The sequence below is a fragment of the Danio rerio genome, chromosome 15 (assembly GCF_049306965.1).
Source record: "Danio rerio strain Tuebingen ecotype United States chromosome 15, GRCz12tu, whole genome shotgun sequence".
In the NCBI taxonomy this organism is placed as follows: Eukaryota; Metazoa; Chordata; class Actinopteri; order Cypriniformes; family Danionidae; genus Danio; species Danio rerio.
Genome location: NC_133190.1, coordinates 47825015 through 47838798, shown reverse-complemented (window position 1 = coordinate 47838798; position 13784 = coordinate 47825015). Strand labels below are relative to the sequence as shown.

At 37.1% G+C, this 13784-nt stretch overlaps 1 protein-coding gene across 2 annotated transcripts in view; it reads left to right on the top strand.

Annotated features, from left to right (window-relative positions):
* The window catches only part of dync2h1 (dynein cytoplasmic 2 heavy chain 1), a 245918-nt gene that overhangs the window by 89805 nt on the left and 142329 nt on the right, over window positions 1-13784 (top strand). For both annotated transcript variants that reach the window (NM_001423300.1, NM_001423299.1), the window contains exons 39-44: window positions 1464-1728; window positions 4810-5017; window positions 7526-7655; window positions 9974-10129; window positions 12226-12485; window positions 12655-12901. In NM_001423300.1, coding sequence (NP_001410229.1) covers window positions 1464-1728; window positions 4810-5017; window positions 7526-7655; window positions 9974-10129; window positions 12226-12485; window positions 12655-12901 — 1266 coding nt within the window. The remainder of the gene's footprint in view (window positions 1-1463; window positions 1729-4809; window positions 5018-7525; window positions 7656-9973; window positions 10130-12225; window positions 12486-12654; window positions 12902-13784) is intronic.

The window sequence follows — 13784 nt, the reverse complement described above, 5'->3', positions numbered from 1 at the left end:
ATTAAATTATTAATACTTTTTTTTTTTTAAATAAAATACTTTTTTGGAAAGTGAAATTTAATTTTTATTAAAAGTTTACCAAATAAGTACTTTTTTATAGTTATGTAAAATCAGTCGTATGCCCCCCAACCCCCTGAAATCTATTTTCTTAAAATATTTTTAATTACATTTAAATTTGAAATAATTAAAAAGCATGTCTAATCAAGATTTTTTGTTTTAATTTACAAATTCAGTGATTTATTACCACTTTTGCAATATTTAAGACTTCTTTTTCTCAGGAATTTGTTGCTGTCTGTGTTAATTTACTTTGATTTAAAATATAACAATAAAAAGCAGTGCCATTAAAAAAGGCATAAAATGATTAGACATCTATAAAGCGAGCGATTGCTTCATATTTTACAATTCTGTACAGAGAGGTCACCTTTTTGATGTTCTATTGGTCTCACACAATCATGAGATGCAATTTGGTAGGTGGAACAGTTGGACGCTGGACATGCAGATGGACGTGGATCCATGCTGGATTCACATGCAGATTTATCAGAGAATGATCAGGCAGGCAATAGTCAAACAGGGTAATCTAAAGCTTCCAGGTGTGTGTGTGTGTATGTGTGTAATCAGCGGGAATCAGGAGTTGGTGTGTCTGAGTTGCATGATGGGAGTTGTAGTTTATTAAAGTGGCATATGTATGCAGATTCATCAGGAAATGGTCTGGCAGACAATAGTCAAACAGGGTAATCAAAAGCTTCCAGGTGTGTGTGTGTGTATGTGTGTAATCAGGGGGAATCAGGAACTGGTGTGTCTGAGGTGCATGATGGGAGTTGTAGTTTATTAAAGTGGCATATGTATGCAGATTCATCAGAGAATCGTCTGGCAGACAATGGTCAAACAGGTTAATCAAAAGCTTCCAGGTGTGTGTGTGTGTATGTGTGTAATCAGGGGGAATCAGGAACTGGTGTGTCTGAGTTGCTTGATGGGAGTTGTAGTTTATCAAAGTGGCATATGTGTCGTTCTCCAGCGATCTGCATAGGCTAGATCGCTGGTGATCATGACAGCAGGTCAGAGTTCACCAAGCTTGACATTTGGAATGCTTCGACTTTGAAGCTTGCATTTCTGGTCTGCTGCGTTCATGCACTGAATGAAATTATTCATTGGAATTACAGTTTATTTTAAGGTAAGTGGAAGTGGTTGCAAACAATTTATATGGGCTGAATTCAAACAAAGAAATTAGGATGAACATTACTACATTTCATTTGTTTTTTTTTAATTCAGCCCATATAAATAGTTTGCAACCAATTAGCTTATAAAATTTAGTAAATCCAATTAATCATTTCATTCAGCGTATACATTTAGTATGAATAGAAGTCAATGGGGTGAAAAGTGCAGTGTGAACACAGCTTTACTGTGTGTGTGTGTGTGTGTGTGTGTGTGTGTGTGTGTGTGTGTGTGTGCGTGTGCGCGTGCAGCTGAAAAAGGCGGTGGAGTTGTACGAGCAGCTTCGCCAGAGGATGGGTGTGGTGGTAGTCGGGCCCAGCGGCGCAGGAAAGTCCACTCTCTGGCGGATGCTGAGGGCAGCGCTGGGAAAAACGGGGCGGCTGGTCAAACAGTACACCATGAACCCCAAAGCCATGCCACGCCAGCAGCTCCTGGGACACATCGACATGGACACACGAGAATGGTCTGACGGGGTCCTAACATCCTCCGCAAGACAGGTGGTGCGAGAGCCACAGGGTGAGGAGAAATAAACGAAGATGCTTTCAAAAATAATGCATATTCATCAATTAACTTATAATTACTTTATAAGTCAAATCAGCATTTGATATGAGCACACTTTGCATTTAAAGGTGCAGTATGTAAAGTTTGACACCTAGTGGTTGGACTAGGTATTGCACACCTGGTTTAAAACACACGTAAGCACAGGTTGCCAGATTGACGACATCAACAGAAGTGTGCCTGTGTGTTGAGCCTAAATAAAAGCAACGACACACGATAGATGGAATGTTTTTTTCCTATTTAAAGGAGGTTTTTGTCCTAACCAACACCTGAAATTTATATTTCAGAATAAAATATAAAATAGACGTTTTCATTTCTTGCAGCTTGACAACAGAAAAATGACAATGATGACCCCTGGTAGACCTCATGTGCTTTATTTAGTGTTAAATGCTAATAATGTGAGTTTAAATGCCATTTTACATGACATTTATTGCCGTACTACTGAAAGCAGAGGCAAATAGTTCACCTCAGATCTTAAAAATAAAATAAGCCGTCTGAAGTTGAACTTCAGAACTGTGACTCAATGAAAGTCAACACATATCAGTGTTTCAGCATCTACATTTATTAATGTTAAAGAGGTTTAATATGTATTATTCACATTATAAAGCTTGCCGTTTCGCTGGAGTGCAGTGAGTGCACTATTCTGTGCTTCTGAATGGCTGTGTTTACATTTCTTTTTTTTGTATTTACAACAGCCAAATTGCTCATCACTGCAAATCTGATCATGTAGCGTGTTGTTAGAACACTGGGTTACAATGTAACATGCTCAGCTAATGTTTACGCTCGTAATATTTATATTATTTGCTAATTAATAACCTCATGTGGAACTCTGAATCTGCGCCTCATTTCAGAGTCTGCTACTGTCCACCAGAGGTTGCATTTTCGTCATGGGGCACACTTTGAGAGCCTTCCTGAGTGAATAAATTAAATATGCTGTTTTCCTCCAAGGCAACCCGGGTGCTGAAATATAATTGGCTAAACTGGCAGTGGGCGGGTTAAATGATCAAAACAAAGACAGCTGTTCCAGCACGTAACTCAGATTTTCAAAGCAGAATATCTGACTTCAGCATTGCTTTTCAAATAAACAAGAATGTTCACTGAGCATGTTTCTGAAATATCTGCAAACATATTATGGTGTTTTTATGCTTTAGAAGAGTCAAAAAATCACTTGCAGCAGCTTTAAAACACTTGGTACACGTCCCCATAATTTTTCAGGAAGCTTTGCTGGTCGTTTTTTGAAGCATCAATGTTGCCAAAGTTGTTCTGGATATAGTTTGTCTCAGTTTGTTTGGTTTCTATATGTCATTCCAGACAGACTGGATGATATAGTATAGGCTCGGGCGGTATCCAAATTTTGATAAGTCAAACCTCCTCCCTATATTACCTCGGCATCCGGTTTACAATTTATTTTTAGCTTATTTTTATGACAGCAATCAACAAATCGGCTAATTTTCGACTGGTAGATAATGCTTATATCATCATGCTCATAAAGTAAACTTAGGGCTCTATCATACACCCGGCGCAGTGTGGCGCAAGGCGCGGCGCATTAGTCTTTTGGTAGTCGTTTTGAGGCGTTGCGCTACGCTGTTTAAATAGCAAATGCATTAGCGCTCATTTGTGCGCCCATAGGCGTTCTTGTTTAAAAAGGAAGGTGTTCTGAGGCGGACCGCTGGCGCGTTGCTATTTTGAGAAACTATAATAGATTTTTCAATAGACCAAAACTAACCCGGTCTAAACTCCAGCGCAGAGTTGCACCTCGCTTACACACTGCTTAATACGCACAAGAGAGCAATAGGCAAATATCTTTACATATGAAAAAATTTAAATATTAAGGATATATATAGGATATAATAAGAATAGATATAGAATATAAATATAAAGGATTAAAATATTACAAAAAATTATTTTCTAGCCTACATAAATATGAAAAATCACTGCTTTTATGTCTTCTTCATCTCGGGGGCTTTTTCAGTTCATTCATAACAATTTGCTTTTGTATAATGTTATTATTATTAGCAGTATTATTTATTATATCCATATTTATATTTGTTTTATTAAAAACAAGCTTAGATTTGCCCACCTGTCAGGTTTTAGACCATATGGGGCACAGCATGTGTTTTAGGATATAACTCAGGTTTTTGAGCACATTTTGTTATTATTGTTCATTTATTCGTTTGCTGGAAATTAGAACTGAATTTAGAAATAGTTTTGAAACGAATATTTACGCTTAACAAACAATATTAATTATTTATAGACTAATTGATGTCTGTGCGTAAAGGTTTCCCTATCCAAGAGCGAATGTGAAAGTAGATCCATTATCTCTCATTCTCACGCAGTAGATGCTCTGTTTAACTGTTTTCTGTGAACTGTTTGCTTGTGAAATGCTCATTTTTTCCACTTAGACTTACTTTACGTCCTGTAAATAGCGAATGTGCTCTTGGCGTGACGCAGCTGACTCTTAAAGGGAATGGGAGATGAGACTCTAATTGGTTTATTCTCAAAACACACCTATAACTCATAGTGAAAATAAACTCAACCCTTTTAGACCATGCGCCATGACGCAAAGCTGGTTTTCCCGTCCTTAAGTTAGCAAAAACGCGTTCTGACACGCCCTGAAAGCGTTTCCGCCATGCGTTTTGCGCTCTGCGCGTAGACCGTCAAAATAGAGCCCTTAGTATGGATGATCAGATCAGATCTCTGTGTGCAGACAATAATCTCACTGTAGAATTACAATTAATGATAGAAATAATGTTCTGAAATTTAAATTGATATTTCAAACTGCTAAAGAAAAATATAGAAATAATCCACTTTAAACCATGGTGAAAATACTAGTGGCTTAAGACTTTTGCACAGTACTGTATACTTTGCCACACTTGTGCTGGAAAATAGGAAAAGGTGTAAGAACTCTGATTCATACAGTATTCAGAGCACTGTCAGAGCAGTCTAATTACATAGATTCTACATATGCACGCGAGTCTGCATCACTTTTATATTGCTTCACATACATTGCAATCAAAGAGTCTGCTCCTTCTCTTTCAGAGGTGAACTCATGGATTATATGTGATGGAGACATTGATCCTGAGTGGATCGAGTCCTTAAACTCTGTCCTGGATGATAACCGCTTACTGACCATGCCCAGCGGTGAGAGGATTCAGTTCGGCCCCAACGTCAACTTCCTGTTCGAGACCCACGATCTGAGCTGCGCTTCACCAGCCACCATCTCCCGCATGGGCATGATCTTCCTCAGGTGATGCTCATGAACACAAAACAGCCAATCATGCTGCTTCATCCAAACTAAAATGAGCCAATTAGCTGTTAGGATGCACGCTGTTTCCTAGAGCACCCAGATGTTAGAATGCACAGGCTTCATTAGGTCAGATACTTAAATTTATTTTTTGATCTGCATTATTAATAAATTTGTATTTACATCTTTGCATTCTTTAAAAAAGTAAATACATTTTTCAAATTTTCTCAGCATTTTAATTTAATCAGCTTTATTATGTAAAAAAAAAAAAATTTCTTAAATTTTTTTTTCAATTAATTTTTTAACATAAATTTGATTGTTTTTCATTTATTTTCAATTATTTGATGTTTTTTGGTAACATCATTAACATTTTTACCTAGAAAATTGTAATTGATTATATTTATTTTTTTTACTGTTTTTGCATTTATTATTGTGTATTTTTGTGATTTTTCATCTTTTATTTTTACAGTTACATATCATTTTTCTTTGATTTTTTTTTCTTTTTTTCATTTATATTTTTTAAATCTGATTTGTAAAATGTTTACCTGAATTTCTACAATTATGCTTGTTTTTACAGATTTTTTTTGGGGGGCATTTTTCATTTTATTATGTTTTTTGCATTTTAATTCAGTTAAATTATTAATTATTAATTTTATTTTCGGCTTAGTCTGTTTATTAATCTGGGGTTGCCACAGCGGAATAAACACCCAACGAATCCAGCATATGTTTTACGCAGCAGATGCCCTTCCAGCTGCAACCCATCCCTGAGAAACCTACAAACACACCCATTTACACACACTCATACACTATGAACAATTGACCCTTCACCAAGCCCCGCCCTCCTTAGTTACTGTTGCTACGCCTGTCAATCTTTCGTGCCTGGTACCTCTATTACAATGTGTATGCACCAGTGTCAGACATTCCCAGGGATATTATTAGTGAAATATCCGAGAAAGCCATACAAAAAAGAACTGCAGTACGCATTACAGGGGTATATTCACCACATAATAGGCAACTGATTAGAAAGTAATTTAATCAAAATTAAAGCTGGGTTAGCCTAGCCGCCTCATACTCTTAACCATTCAACATTCATGCACAGCAGGAGAGGTGACATTTAAAAATAATCTAATATTAACAAGTTAAACTGTGATTTCTCTTCTTTTTAGCCCAAAAGCCTGATAGACTATTGTTGTGCAATGAAATATAGCGTTGCTAGCCTACGAATAAACATCCATGGACAGTGCTTCTACATAATTCATTAATAGAAATAACAGCCAGAAAGGAGAAATTGATGTATTGGTACCGAATATTAGCATCATTGACACATAACAATGTACAGTACCTATATCTATCAGTATGTTTGTTTGCTCTTTAACTAATAGTTTCTATTCTAATTTGCTGTTAAGTGGAAAAAATAAATAAATAAATTGAAATGCAAATCAAAGTATAAATAGAAGAAGTGAACAAATAAATTTTCCCTACCAGCAAATATTAATCAGACACCAAATATAAAAGCAGACAATAACCTGGTATAACGCCATCACCAATCTCCAAAAAAACAGAGGAAAACATCAGTGAACTGTAGCTCTGACATGGACATGAGGGATATAAATGACTGAAAAACAGCTGCGGGTGAAGTATATTAATCACAAGTGCTCGGTTTGTGATCACATCTCTGTTTTGTTCTATTAATATGTCATTTCAAATATTCATAGCTTGAAACAGATGGAAATATGACGGCTATTAGTATGACTACTATTGCGAGGGCTTAAACAGAGGAGTGCTCATAATATCGAGTGAAAAAAGAAAAAGACATCTGTGAAACATGACCTGCTTTGTATTTTTGTAGGAAACACAGTTTAGATCTTTTTAGGGTAAGAGGTGTGTGACTTATTGCCGTCTATCACTGAATGTGTCAGGAACTTAACTCCACTCTTTTAGCGCCCCTCACACAGCTTGATCCACGCTGGCATTTCTTCCCTTGGCCTTTAGGTTTTGGAAAGGGAAAAACATTCCATCACCCCATCCAAACTTTAAGAATACCGGGTGTCAGATTAGCATAATCCATAATCCATATAACACTTTGGCGTGTTTTCCTCGCTCAAAAGCATGACAGACCTCCTGCGTTTAGCTACGGTTGCTAAGCCACGATTGGTGGGTGGCGTTTTTTTGGGTGTGGCTTAACGAAGGGTCATTTTAGCTAACCCAATTCCCCATAAAGCGCATGTGCTTGGACTGTGGGAGAAACCGGAGCACTAGAAGAAAACCCACACTGACCACACAGAAATGCCAACTGACCCAGCCGAGGCTCGAACCAGCGACCTTCTTGCTGTGAGGCGATCATGCTCATCGCCATCGTGACGCCCCAGTTAAATTATTGTAAAAAATAAATAAATACACACACTTTGTAGCTTTACATTTTCATTTATTTACACTGTTCAATTGTGTTTTATTATTATAATGCTGAATTTTCACCTGGTGTGTGTGTGTGCGCGCGTGTGTGTGTTACAGCGATGAAGACACTGATGTTGGCTCTCTGGTGAAGTCGTGGCTGAAGCGTGAGGATGAAGACTGCAGGATGAATCTGGAGAACTGGCTCAATGATTATTTCCACAGAGCTCTGGAGTGGGTTCTCAAACAGGTGCATTCCTAAAGTCCATATGAACCGGAAGTTGCTGAGACTTTTATTTCAGTTTGATGATGGACTTTTATCTGAATCGGAATATTGAGTAGGGGGCGGGGCTCTCTATTGCGCATCATTCCCTAGTACTCAACTAAGACCCCGTTTACACTGCCAGTTAAATGTGACCCAGTTCCGATTTTTTGCTCATAAGTGACACAGATCGGATCTGTTCTATGAGAGTGTAAACACGGAAAAAACGCAAGCGTTCGGATATTCAGAGATGGGTTTGAGGCCTCCTTCATATGTGGAAATAAATCAGATATAGATCGGATATGTGACAATGCGACTGTCATGTGAACGGGCAGATCAGATGTATTGAGGCATTTCGTTCTGTACATCATTAAACTTGCGACAATGTGCTGCTTCTCCGCGGTTTAATGACAGAAAGAAGAGCGGGTGTGGAGATGCCAACGCGGTAAACAACATCAGAGGAAACACAGAGGAGGAAAGTGGTCAGTCGCCACAATTTGCTCCCACCAGACCTGAGATCTCTCTCGTACCCACAAACTCCTCAGAATGGTGGAGGACGTCATTAAAGCATATAAACCATAAGCGCAAGCTGTGATGACGGCCCTTTCCCACCTCCGCCTCTAAATCCTTTTAAAGTTGGGCGAACTTCCTGTTGAAACTTTTGCTTTTTGTCGCTATTAAAACACGCACTGCAGGCTACACACAGAATATTCTCTCCAACACTAGTGCGCACGCAGGCAAAGGCTACATCTTCAACTATACACACACACGCATCAGGGCCATACCATTACATAAACTGCATGGGGGTAAATCTGGACTAAACCATTCACTGCTTGTACTACACTTTGCATATTTCGCAGAGCTAAAAACAAGACAATTTCTTCCATCGTGGCAAGTGTGGCAAAGATGCTAGAACCCGCCTTTATGCATGCATGACATCGTAAATTGTATGGCAAGTGTAAACGCATCAATTCGATATGGCTCACAATTAAAACACCGTGTAAACAGACAGACAAACAAATCAGACATAGGTAGCAAATCGGAATTGGGCATCAAGATCTGACAGTGTAAACGGGGCCTAACAGTTAGATGGTCGTGGTTAAGTATATTAATATACTGTTGCTATGGAAACCCTCAAGTTGGCATTGACAGGACTGCAGATGCTCAGACTTTGATTGAAGATTATCTTGCATGCATAGATTGAACTTGCACAGATTAATAATCAGTTTAGGAATAACAATGTGAGCAAGCAAAAAAAAAAAACAGTAAATTTGGATTTCATGCAGACTTTAAATTAATTAAATGATTCATGTTCTGTAATTTACTCTAAGTATTTAGTCTTGATTTACCTTGATTTATCAGTTTTCTATTGGTTGATTTGGTGGCGTCAGGCTTTACAGCTGAAGGAAGTGTATCTCTCTAGCTGCGTCCCAAATGGCACACTATACACTATGCACTCATGCACTATGTACTTATGCACTTACACACTCAACAGGATAGTATATGTATGTAGTGTCGTCCCAAATGGCACACTAATGTTTTTTTACTAAACAGAAATTCAAACCGTTTCCCTGATGACGTTTGACGGTTGCCAAATCAGTGAAATAAACGACCGAATTATCAAATAATACCTATCGTGAGTATTGCCGCATTCACCATCGGGAGGCGATATAATCACTCTAGTAGGAGAATTTTGCTTTCTCCATCCAAAATAAATAAAGTTAACCAACATGTGCGTCCGATAGCTCCGCCCCTTCCGCTACGTAAGCAAACCTGCGGTCGTTGAGTGCGTGAAGTGTCCATCATTACACACTTCATTTTAGCTGCTGAATGAGTGCATCATCCGGGTAATTAAAGTGCACTTATTATTTTATTTTAAGAGTTTTCAGTGTGAACACACTACTTACACTATTTATACTACAAAATGGTGTAGAATAGTGCATAAGTATGCGATTTGGGACGCAGCTTCTGTCTCTCGCTTGTTCATCTTTGTACTTTATTTTTGACTTCAGCTTATTATCGGGAGTCGCAATGTGTTAGGTTTGTTTGGTTATTTATTCAATATGTTGTTGGGTTTTCCATCTCTAACGTTAATCGGATTGTTTTGCTGATTAGTGTAAAATAATACATAATTCAGTGGGTGATTGTTTATTTGTGTTATGTTTTCTTCAAATCATGATTCTGTTTTTAAGTAGGGACTTTACCAATACACATTATATATGCATGCTATAAAAGAAAAAACAGCTTGTCCAAAAGAAGTTTTGTTTCTTCTCCGCCCCTATAAACCCCTCTGTCTCTCCCCCCAGAGTGATTTTGTGGTGGACACCAGTCTGGTCGGGACGGTGCTGAACGGTCTGTCTCATCTGAGTGGTGTCAGGGAGAGAGGAGAGTTCATCATGGGCCTCATCCGCGGTTTAGGAGGAAACCTCACACTTAAATGCCGACAGGACTTCGCCAAGGAGGTCAGAGCCGCATGGGATTATGGGAAACATCATTTTGTGCCTTCTCACTCATAAGATTAAGGATCGGCTCCTTTTAGATTAACATTGAGGAGTTATCATAATAATTTAAAAGTGACGTTTTTTTTAAAGTAGCAGCAGTGAAAGTTTGATGTCTCTCCAGATTTCTTACAGCATAAAAATCATTGTTCAGTTTTCTTATTTTTCATAATTAGTTTTACATGAATAAATCAATGAGTGTTAGTTTTTACATTTATATAAAGAAATGCATACTCTTTTCCCATACATTTTTCCTGTGGATGTTTTTTTTGTACATTTGACACTCTTACTATAATAATTTAAGATAATAAGATAATAATTTCTATAATAATTTGAATTCTATTTGAATTTTTTGTACTTTTAATATTCTTCTATTGACCTTATTCTAAAATGTGGAAGTGCGCTCGTTTTCATGATTGTTTTAGAACTTCCGGTTCTATCGCCCATGGGAGAAATGACTAGGAATAATAAACGGCAGGAAAGGGTCGAACTACTTGCTCTACAAACAAATGTTTGCATGACTATACAGACCAAGTAGAGTCATATAATAAGAAAAGATCAGTTTGGAACATCAAGCAGCAAAACAAGCAGTTTTTAATGTCTAAAAGTGAATGGAAGTGAATGAGACAGGAAGTCTCGAGGCAAAAAGATTCAAATGGCTGCGCCCGCTCGTCGGCAAAGAATAAGGTGAAAAAAGATGTTGATGATGATTTTCTTTATTGAAATACAATTTTAGTATTTAATTAGATTATTTTTTTTATTTACGTAAATGCACAAAAATGTTTCCATTGTTTTTATTATTTTTGCAATTGAGTTTTAGCATTATTTTAATGTATTTAACAATTGTAAATTTATTAACCTTTTATTAATTAAATTAATGACTTTTTAACATTTTGAACAGTTTAATTATTGATTATTTTCAGATTGATTTTTTAATTTTATTATTAATAAACATTTTTTACATTTACACTTTGCAACAGTTTCAATAATTTGAATTCCTTTTTATTTCTTCAATAGTTTAATTACTTTTTCTTCTTTTCTATGAAGCTGTTGAGGATGAAAACTATCTTTTCCTTATCAAAATACATTTTTGGTATTTAATTAATTAGATATTTTTAAAGATGCATAAATGCACATCTATGTTTTTAAAGATTCTTCATTATTATGATTTTTTTACAAAGCATTTTTAGCATTAATTAAGTTGATTTCACAATTATTAGTTTATTAACCTTTTTATAAACTAAACTAAATTACTTTTTAGCTTTAGTTTTGTTATTGATTTTGATTTTACATTTACTCTTTTTGGCGGCTCAGTGGTTAGCAATGTGGTCTCTGCCACTGGTTCGAGTCGGGGCTGGGACAGTTGGTATTTCTGTGTGGAGTTTGCATGTTCTCCCTATGTTGGTGTTGGTTTCCTCTGGGTGCTCCAGTTTTCCCAACAGTCCAAACACAAATAGTTGGCAATTCATTCTGCTGTGGAATCCCCTGATGAATTAAAGGACCAAGCTGAAGAAAAATAAATAAATGAATAAGTTCTTTTTTTTTACTAATTTATTTGCCTTTTTTTGCTCTTTTTTTAAGCTGTTGAGCATGAAAATTGTATTTTATCAAAATATTTTTTGTATTTAATTAATTACATTTTTTAAAAACATACATAAATGCACGACTATGTTTTTAAAGATTCTTTATTTTTTTGCAATGCAGTTTTAGAATTAATTTAATAAATATATATTTTTACATTTATTATTAATTATTATATATATTTTTAATTGATTTTTCTTAATTAAAATAAAGTACATTTTAGCTTTATAATTAAGTTTGATTATTATTTTTTAACAGATTATTTTATTTTATTTCCTTTTTGCATTCACACTTGTCATCTTAAATCAGATTAGCATTTTAATACTGTTAAAAACCATAAACAATTAGTCAATAACCAGAAATTAAATTGAATTAAATTAAAATGCGCTCATGTTTATCAGGTCATGCCATCTTCACGTTTGTTTTTTATTTATCAGGACTGCAGTAATGTGCTCATGGTGTTGTGAATGTATGTCCAGGTTCTGAGCTGGGCAAGAGAAAGCCCTCCTGACCCTCGTAAGCCTCTGGACACATACTATGACCAGGCGTCAGGCCGCCTGTGTGTGTATGAGCTGCAGAGAGGAGAGGGTGTGTGTGAGGAGGAGCTGAGCGACCCTCACAATCTGCCAGTCATTCACACACCGGACACACAGCGCAGCCTCCACAGCTTCAGCCCGTGGCTCTCGGCCAATCACAGACAGCCATTCCTGCTGGTGGGACCTGAGGGATGTGGGAAAGGGTAACACACATACTCAGATCTCATATATATATATATATATATATACATACAGTTGAAGTCAGAATTATTAGCCGTTCTGTGTAAATATTTCCCTAAATATTATATTTAGTAGTAAACATTCAAACTCTGCATGCACAGATTAATATGTGTGTGTGTTTGTGTGTGTCAGGATGCTCCTGCGCTGTGCGTTCTCTCAGCTTCGCTCCACTCAGGTGTCTGTGGTTCACTGCAGCGCTCAGACCTCCTCCCGTCACGTCCTGCAGAAGCTCCAGCACACGTGTCTGCTCATCAGCTCCAACACGGGCCGCGTCTACCGGCCTAAAGACTGCGAGAGGCTGCTGCTCTACCTCAAAGACATCAACCTGCCCAAACCTGACAAATGGGGCACCAGCAACCTCATCGCCTTCCTGCAGCAGGTCATATCATGATCATTCGACATTTCTATCAGACGCTTTTATCCAAACCACTTACAAATGCGGATAAAAAAGCACTTTAAATCAGCAGCAATATACAGACTCAATTGGTTTAAAAGTGTGTATATGTATTAGTGCTGTTACAGGGCTCGAAATTAACCTTTTTGCTTGGTAGCACCGGTGCTCCTAACTTTACAAATTTAGGCGCATCAGCCAAAATTTAGTCGCACCCACCAATTATAAGCACCGTTACTACAAGTTTTATACAAACATATTTATTGCATTTGAAATCAACACTAATCAAACTAAGAAGCAAAAAAAAAAAATATATATATATATGCAAGCGTAAGGAAAATATGTCTCAACGACATCCCATTATTACAAGAAAATAGATTTTAATAACATAACTGAGTGACCAAAAGATACACGGAGCGCTCACCGGCCCTGCACGCACTGCTGGACATGGATGAATCTGTTAACGGTATAACTGTGCTGTTCTCACGGGTGCTGTCTGATATTGCACTGATGCTTTTGACATATACTGCACCTTATTATATACATACTTCGATAGCAATACCGCAGCGAAATTAGTTTATTCAGTTTAAGCCTGTTTGCGATGGTGTATGTGGTGTTAAATTTTACATATAGCTGCCACTTGCACGGCTAACAGCAGCTGGAGATTATATGAAGGATTAAACAGAAGCTCTCTTGCTAGATGTGGCAAACAGTTACCTGAAAACTCCATCTCACAGACTTTTCATAGCAGACTTGAAGCCAACGGAAGTCTTTTATCCGCTCTTGGAAAAGTGTAGATGGTGGATTAACATTCAGCACATGGTCACTAGTAAGATGTGTCACTATTTATAACTGTAGATGGTTTCTAAAA